This window comes from Trachypithecus francoisi, unplaced genomic scaffold (genome assembly GCF_009764315.1).
Source record: "Trachypithecus francoisi isolate TF-2019V2 unplaced genomic scaffold, Tfra_2.0 Lachesis_group3, whole genome shotgun sequence".
Lineage (NCBI taxonomy): Eukaryota > Metazoa > Chordata > Mammalia > Primates > Cercopithecidae > Trachypithecus > Trachypithecus francoisi.
In genome coordinates, this window is record NW_022681468.1 from 137,939,418 (window position 1) to 137,948,126 (window position 8,709).

At 44.4% G+C, this 8,709-nt stretch overlaps 1 protein-coding gene across 1 annotated transcript; it reads right to left on the bottom strand.

Moving 5' to 3' along the window:
• Window positions 1–7,251: 7,251 nt before the first annotated feature.
• Window positions 7,252–7,650, bottom strand: LOC117069223 (40S ribosomal protein S13-like). Its single transcript, XM_033187220.1, has one exon. The coding sequence runs from the start codon at window positions 7,648–7,650 to the stop codon at window positions 7,252–7,254; it is 399 nt and encodes a 132-aa protein (XP_033043111.1).
• Window positions 7,651–8,709: the final 1,059 nt, after the last annotated feature.

The following is an 8,709-nucleotide window of genomic DNA, read 5'->3' on the forward strand; positions in this document are numbered from 1 at the left end:
TCACTCTGTCACCCAGGTTGGAGTGCAATGGCGTGATCTCAGCTAACTGCAACCTCCGCCACCCAGACCCAAGGGATTCTCGTGCCTCAGCACCCTGAGTAGCTGGGATTACAGGCACCTGCCACCATGCCTAGCTAATTTTTGTATTTTTTTTGTAGAGACAAGGGTCTCATTTTGTTGCCCAGGCTGACCTCAAACTCCTGGGCTCAAGCGATCCACCTGCCTTGACCTCCCAAAGTGCTGGGATTACAGATGTGAGACACCGCACCCAGCCAAGAGGGTTTTTTTTTAAAGGGAAAATTAATAGCATGCATGAAAGCGGATGGAAGTGATGCAAGAGATGGAGTATTTGATGATGCAGGCAGGAGAGGAGATCTAGTGCTGTGAGGACGAGGAGCCTTGAAGATTCATCCACAATAAGACGACAGAGGCCAAGTACAGTTGACCCTTGAACAACACAGATTTGAACTGCGTGAGTCCACTTATAGGCAGATTTTTCAACGAATTGCTGATGGAAAATACAGTATTCAAGGGATGCAAAACCCAAAAGGCTGACCTTTTGTCTACACTGGGTTCCATAGGGCCCATGATGGAACTTGAGTATGTCTGGTTGGGGTATTTTGGGGGGTCCTGGAACCCATCCCCTGCAAACACAGAGGGATAACTGCATATGGACACAGCTGCATGGTATTGGGAGATGTAGAAGAGAGAGGGCGTGGACGTTCTGTTCAGATGGTTTTCATTTTCTCCGTGGAATAAGAAGCAAGGTCCTCATCTGAGAGCCAGGATGAGACAGGCAATAGAGGTCTGAGGAGAAAAGAGGAACTGAGAGAGCAGGCGCTGAGTGTTAATTATCCACCACGCCATCCTTAAGATGAAGAGGAGGAAGGCAAGTCCATCAGCTTGGCCACCATTAAAACACAGTACACAGGGAACATCTGGGGCATGCGGCATGGAAGTGAAATCTCATCACCTCAGGGTTCAGGAATTTATCTTAACTTTGGACGTGATTTGAATGCCAAGTCACTGGAAATTTTATTTTTAAAGAATCAGCATTAATTAATGAGCCATTTCAAGGCCTAATGAGCTACTTATTGCAAAGTTCTTTCCAGTGAGCCTGAAAGGGGAGAAACTGCCTTTGCTCCTGTTTTATTCCTTGAGATTCTGTTTTCTGATTTGAAAATTTGCAAAATCAGGCTGGGCGTGGTGGCTCACGCCTGTAATCCCAGCACTTTGGGAGGCTGAGGCAGGTAGATCACGAGGTCAGGAGTTCGAGACCAGCCTGGTCAACTTGGCAAAACCCTGTCTCTCCTAAAAATAAAAAAAAAATTTAAAAATTGCAAAATCAACTTGGAATTTCTCTGAACTGTTTCATAGTTAGTTGGAAATAAAAGAGTATTCAAAGTATACATGATTTTTCCTTTCCGTTTCCCTCCTTTACCTTTATCTTTTCCTCTATATAGTCCTGCCTCCTTTCATGAGGCTCACTAGCTTATGATGGTTAATAATATTCATTCATCACTGACTCTATGCTGAGTTCTACTCATTTGAGGAAACTGAGATTCAGAGGTTGAGTAACTTGCCAGAAGACGTGGTTGGCAAGAGGACAGTTCTTGAACCAAGATCATCTGATTTCCAAGTCTTAGCTGTGACACTGTTTTTTGCTTTTGTTTTTGTTTTTGAGACAAGGTCTTGCTCTGTCACCTAGGCTGGAGTGCAACAGTAGGATCACAGCTCAATGCAGCCTCGACCTCCTGGGCTTAAGGAATCCTCCTGCTTTGGCCTCCTGAATAGCTGGGACCACAGGCACCACCACACCCAGCTCATTTTTTAATTTTTCTTTTGTAGAGACGAGGGCTCGCTATGTTGCCCAGGCTGGTTTCGAACTCCTGGGCTCAGGCAATCCTCCTGCCTCAGCTTCCCGAGGTGTCGGGATTACAGGCGTGAGTCACCGCACCTGGCCCTCAGCCACGACTCTGCATCTGCCTGGTTCTTACCCAGAGGTTTCCTCTGGGTACCAGTCACAAGACGACATGCTGAAAGCAAACTAAGAAGACCTGGCTGACCTTCTGATCCTGCCTGCTCTCATCTCAGCCCTGCCACTTTTTAACTGAACGACATTGACCAAGTGTCATAAATATGTTTAATACAGTGGCTGCCTCAGCATCCATTTTCAGGCCTGACCTAAGTTGTCTGAAGCTCAGTCTCACTGTATCACCTCTGGTCTGGGTAACACTTCGCCTCGCTGAGAGGTTGTTTGTAATGCGGCCCATTTATTCTTCATCCCACTGACCCAGAACCCACACATCACACAGCTGCTGACCATGATAAAACCTAATGACCAACACCAGAATCCTGTAAATAAGCCCCGCTTCGCACGTGTTCTTTTTGAATCAGCCAAGCCACACCCCCACGGGAAAGCCCAAGGAAAACGCTTCAGGCCCTCCCTCTGCTCTCTGGCTCCCCACGGCCTCCAGACTCCCCCTCAGGCTCCCACCACTCGCCAGACCGCCCTGGGATGTGTAAGTAAGAGATTTCTTCTGTTCGTGCGTTTTGGTTTTGCCTCCTCCTTGTGCCTCACCTGACACCTTAGAACCTACCTTTCCCCCTGACCAGGACTCTCCCAGAGAGTGACTGGCTTCTGGTCCCCTCCAAAGAGAGACCTCAAGACTAAATTAGAGAGACATCTAATATATAAATCACAACATCACGTTATTTAACCTTCCTTAACTTCTGTAACCTCATCGGGAAAAAAATGCCTATTAATATTTATCCCAGCACTTTGGGAGGCCGAGGCAGGCAGATCACGAGACCAAGAGATCGAGACCATCCCGGCCAACATGGTGAAAACTCATCTCTACTGAAAATACAAAAATTAGCTGGGCGTGGTGGTGGACGCCTCTAGTCCCAGCTACTCTGGAGGCTGAGGCAGGAGAATTGCTTGAACCGGGAGGCGGAGGTTGCAGTGAGCCGAGATCATGACATTGCAATCCAGCCTGATGACAGAGCGAGACTCCATCTCAAAAAACAAACAAAAACATTTATAACATGAGGTTGTCTTGAAATCCAGAGCCAAGCCTATAACAAGTGCTAAGTCAGTGTTCCCTGAGACCATTGTTGTTTTTACCGTGCATCAGTTTTGGGCAACAGACTTCCCGTCTCTGAATATCACGTGCCTTGTTTGTAGAGTGAGGCTCTAATACTCCCTTGATTCACTTGATAGAGTTTTGGGAATCACTGTACAATGTAAGGCATGCCCAGGGTGATTGTGTGCCCTGGCTCTGCCCTGTTAGAATGATAAACTATAAGGACATCCAAGTTTCCCTTTTTCTAGTGGTCCTATGAAACTCATTTCTTCTTTTCTTACAATGATCGCATTTGTCCTGGTGAGCTGTTATAAGCTATCTGCCTATTATTTATTTGTGAGTACAGTACAGAGACTTTTTACTTCTTGTCAGTGTTGCTTTCCAACAGAAGAAGGTTAATTCTAAGAAATAAACCATGCAAGAGTTAAAAACAAAAATCAAAGATGCTTTTTAGGGAGAGAGGTATATAATATTCAGATGACCAGAGATTAAAAATCTAGCACACAAGCTCAGTGGTGCCCAGTGCCATACAGTAATCAGACAGGCAAAGAGCGGGACAAAGGCAAGGCTTTGGGGTTTTGAAGGGAGGAGCTTGGTCTAAAGTCCTCGGCTCTTATTCCACCCAGAGGATCACCTGGGCTTGGGCAGCAGAGCAGGTGGGCGCCCCTCTACATCTCTCTTTGAAAGGTCCACCTGGCAACAAATGGTCTTTGCAGGAAACCATTTTCTTGCTTTGTCTTCAAAGCTCATTATGGCATTAACTGTTACCGCTGGAAGAAGGTCTCAGGCTTTAATAGTTGACCTCGGAACAGTGGGGTATCTGCCTCTTTAGACACCTTGCACACAAGCCTTTTGGTCTTTAAAAATGCTCAGATTTTTGTACTTTGAGAGGTAAGTCCACTTTATTTCAACATGGCTGAAAGTTGCATTTTTCTTTAAATCAAAATCGTAAAGTTATCTGATTCCTCTGGGAAAAATGTACAAAGTGATCTGATAGTGTTCAGCAGTTGCGTGACCACTTACTGGGGTCTTTGGTCTTGAAGTTTTAAATGATCTGGACTGCAGCTTCCTCACAGTGGTTGTAAAGCTGAAATGCACTCATATATGAAAGCTACCCACTGTCATTAGCATTTCAAAATGAGAAGAAATTGGATTTTAAGACATTCTGGGAAACAAGGGTTGTCCATTCCTACATTTGTGCTGTAACAAATACACCCAAATTCCTTTAAAAAAAAAAAAAAAAAGGTTCTTCCTCCCTCAAGTATCATTAAGTACATCTAATAATGTGCTAGGCAACATGGTTATTAGCAGTTTAAAAAAATGAATTGTCCTTTTATTCCTTATGCATTTATTGGATATTTTATTTAGATTTCTAAACATGGAGGATGATACATTTAAAGGTGGTGTTCTTCTAACCAGTTGTAAAGCTACTTAGTTGAATGAAATTCCAATTTCATGGTTGTGTTTTATCTTTACCCATTTTTCTGTAAGAGGCCTCCACTGGCCAAATTTGGGACAATGTGAGCATCAAATAGATACTAGGAAAGGATTAGAACCCACTGATAAAGTTAAAAAAACAAAACCATAAGCCAATGCTAATAGAAATAAATAAGCAAAAGGAAACCCTTTCTCCAAGGAGTCCCGGTTCCTTTTAGTGGCCGGTGGTATTAACATCTGAGCTGCATTTTACTTTCGTACAGCTGTATTCATTTGACCTTAACATTTTTATTTTGTTAGCAAGATTACATTTAATGAGTAAAACTTAGCATTTTATCTTTATATTATCATTTTTATCACAAAATTACTTGTATCAAATTTGATAATAGGAAATCAACTATTCATTTTTTGAATGTATTTGCAAATAATTGAAAATGTATTTTAAAGCTTTAGTTTAAAGCATAAATAGTGCTCATTTTTTTCAGTTGGATTATCTCTTACCCTCCCTCTTCCTTTTCAAATTCTACTGAAAAGATCAGTTACAGCTCAATAATCAATAGTAGCATTAACACACTGGAGGTGGGGGGTGCCATCAGCAATGTGGGATTTCCAGATTTAATGTCAATGGGAGTAAACTGACAATAGAATCCAGCTAGAGGGATCTCTAGCCCACTTCAGGAAATAAAAAGCACCTCTCAAAAAAGTGAAATTTTTCTCTTACAAGATGATGGAACAGGCCGGGTGCGGTAGCTCACGCCTGTAATCCCAGCACTTTGGGAGGCCGAGATGGGTGGATCACCTGAGGTCGGGAGTTCGGGACTAGCCTGACTGACATGGAGAAACCCCGTCTCTACTTAAAAAATGAGCAGGGCCTGGTGGTGCATGCCTGTAATCCCAGTTACTTGGGAGGCTGAGGCAGGAGAATCGCTTGAACTCGGGGGGCAGAGGTTGCGGTGAGCTGAGATCGCGCCATTGCACTCCAGCCTGGGCAACAAAAGCAAAATTCCATCTCAAAAAAAAAAAAAAAAGATGGAACAATACCAAGATGGGGAGCAGCAGTCCCCAGCAATTGGCTGGGCTAGTCTTTCACCCCACACATCTTAGCTCTAGCTATTAACTGACCCCAAGGATCATCAGATATTGAAAGATAACTAATTGCATGGGAGAAGTAACAGACTCAACAGAAAGAATACTCTCAAGGATGCATAATCAAAGAAGAAACTAGAATAAAACTCTAAAGGAAACATGGATATCTCAGATTTGGAAGGATCTCCATCCTTTTTTTTTTTTTTTTTTTTTAAATTTCTGTGATTTCAGTTCTTGGAAATCAAAAGTATTGCTGAAATAAATTTGCTGGGCATTACTTTTTTTTTTTTCCTTTGAGACGGAGTCTTACTCTGTCACCCAGGCTGGAGTGCAGAGGCACGATCTCAGCTCACTGCAACCTCTGCCTCCCAGGTTCAAGAGATTCTCCTGCACGCCACCATGTCCAGCTAATTTTTGTATTTTTAGTAGAGGAGAGGTTTCACCACGTTGGCCAGGCTGGCCTCAAACTCCTGACCTCAGGTGATCTGCTCGCCTCGGCCTCCCAAAGTGCTGGGATTACAGGCATGAGCCACCACACCCAGCCTGGGCATTACTTTTATAACAACTTTTTATTAAAGTATCTTTTGGCCAGGAGTGGTGGCTCACCCATGCAATCCCAGCACTGTGGGGGGCCAAGGTGGGCGGATCACCTGAGGTCAGGAGTTTGAGGCCAGCCTAGCCAACTTGGTGAAACCCCACCTCTACTAAAAATACAAAAATTAGCTGGGAGTGGTGGTGCGTACCTGTAATCCCAGCTACTCGGAAAGCTGAGGCAGGAGAATCACTTGGACCTGGGAGGCAGAGGTCGCAGTGAGCCGAGATTGTGCCACTGCACTCCAGTCTGGTGATAGAGTGAGACTCTGTCTCAAAAAATAAAAATGCATAAATAAAGTATATTTTAAGGTGGTTTTTTCTTCCCTGGTTTTTGCAATTTAAAAATTTAGATAAAATTTATATAACATAAAATCATTTTAAATTATACAACTCAGTGTTTTCTAATATATTAACAATGTTGTGCAACCATCATCTTTATCTAATTCCAGACATTTCTGTCATCTCAGAAAGAAACCTCATACCCATTAGGAGTCACTCCCAATTTCTCCCTTCCCTCACCCCCTGGCAACCATTAACCTCCTTTTTATCTCTATGGATTTGCTTATTCTGGACATTGCATATCAATAGAATCAGACAACACATGGCTTTTTGTGTCTGACTTTTTTCATTTAGCATAGTGTTTTCGTGGTTTGTCCCCATTGTGGCGTATGTCTGTACTTCATTTCTTTTTTATGGCTGAGTAATACTCCACTGTTTGAATACACCAAACTTTGTTTCTCCATTCATCAGCTGATGAACATTTGGGTTGTTTCACTTTTTGGCTATTATGAATAATGCTGATGTGAACTTTAAGCTTTTGTGTGGACATGTTTTTTAATTCCATCTAGGAGTGGAATTGCTGAGTCACATGGTAACTCTGTGTTTACTGCTTTGAGAAACCACTAATCTATTTTTCACGGTGGCTACGTTATTGGCTTTTGTTACAGTTGTTGTTAAACAATCATTTTATTGCTTGAGTACCTAGACAAATATATGCGACCAGGGCAGAGGCTGTAGATGATTCATATTTCCCACTGGGAGGGAGAATTCACTTGGTCTTATAGTATCGAACCAAGTGGTGAATCCAGCTCTCTATCAGAATCAGACGGAATTTAGCATCCTTATTCTTTCTGCTGCTCTCAGGATACTTTTGAACAGCAACTGCTTTCTTAATTAAATGGTAGAGATCTTCAGGGAGATCAGGAGCAAGTCCCTTAGACTTAAGAAGTCTTAAGATGTTATTGCCTGTCACAAAATGTACTTGTGCAGCATGGTGTGAATCTCTCAGGATCACACCGATTTGTGAAGGAGTTAGGCCCTTCTTGGCCAGTTTGTAAATCTGCTCCTTCACGTCGTCAGATGTCAACTTCAGCCAAGTGGGGACGCTGTGGCAATAGGGCAAAACCAACTGGGACAGGCCCTTCCCAGGAGCATGCATGCGACCCATGATGGCGCCGGTCAGGCAGCTAAAGTGTGGCTGCGTTATTAAACGTTCCCACCTGCAACATAGGAGGGTTTCACCTCCTCCCGTGTTTAAACCTCAGGATTCTCAAGGGTAAAGGGAAAGGACTGCCCAGGCAAGACCTGGAGAAGAAACACCTGTGCCTTTAAAATAGAGAGGACTGGTGACTTATAGCCACTTGGCTTTCCTGACACCACACAGCCACCAACCCTGTCTTGTCAGCACCACAGCTGGAGGGCAGGGTGCCCGTCCTAGACTAGGTCAGAGGTCAGCTGAGATCCATCCTCCCTCTGCCTCTTACACAGCTAAATGGTGCTGCTTCTTTTTTTTTTTTTTTTTTTGAGACGGAGTCTAGCTCTGTCGCCCAGGCTGGAGTGCAGTGGCGCGATCTCGGCTCACTGCAAGCTCCGCCTCCTGGGTTTACGCCATTCTCCTGCCTCAGCCTCCCGAGTAGCTGGGACTACAGGCGCCCGCCACCTCGCCGGCTAGTTTTTTGTATTTTTAGTAGAGACGGGGTTTCACCGTGTAGACCAGGATGGTCTCGATCTCCTGACCTCGTGATCCACCCGTCTCGGCCTCCCAAAGTGCTGGGATTACAGGCTTGAGCCACCGCGCCCGGCCGGAAATGGTGCTGCTTCTAACCCTCATCACTCAGCTGCTTCTCACCCTAAGGCCTCCATCTGGCACTGTCTGCCATTCAGTTGCTGTTCCAAGTTCTGCTCAAGTAGCTAACAGTGTCACATTTCTAAACCATGCCTCTTGTAATATTTGAAGCTAAGGAATGGAAAATGGGTGACAGTAGTCCATAAGAACCCAGAGCCAAAGCATTACAATCCTCATGTGGTTAAGCATTCCCTTGGGGGCAGGGTTCGTCCTTCAACCCCTTGAGCATGGCTTGTGGAAGGACTATGCTTATGATGTACTGGCTACAACTCTCCAAGTCTGGCCAGTTGAGTAAGGCGTCCCTAAGTCAGACCACCTCCATCTGGATGGTACCTTCCTCTGCAGTACTAACTTCACAGAACTGCATTTTAGCAACCTTCA

What these genes read in the sequence shown, in the direction of transcription:
- LOC117069223 (XM_033187220.1), bottom strand. Translation starts at nt 7,650, where the DNA reads ATGGGTCGCATGCATGCTCCTGGGAAGGGCCTGTCCCAGTTGGTTTTG.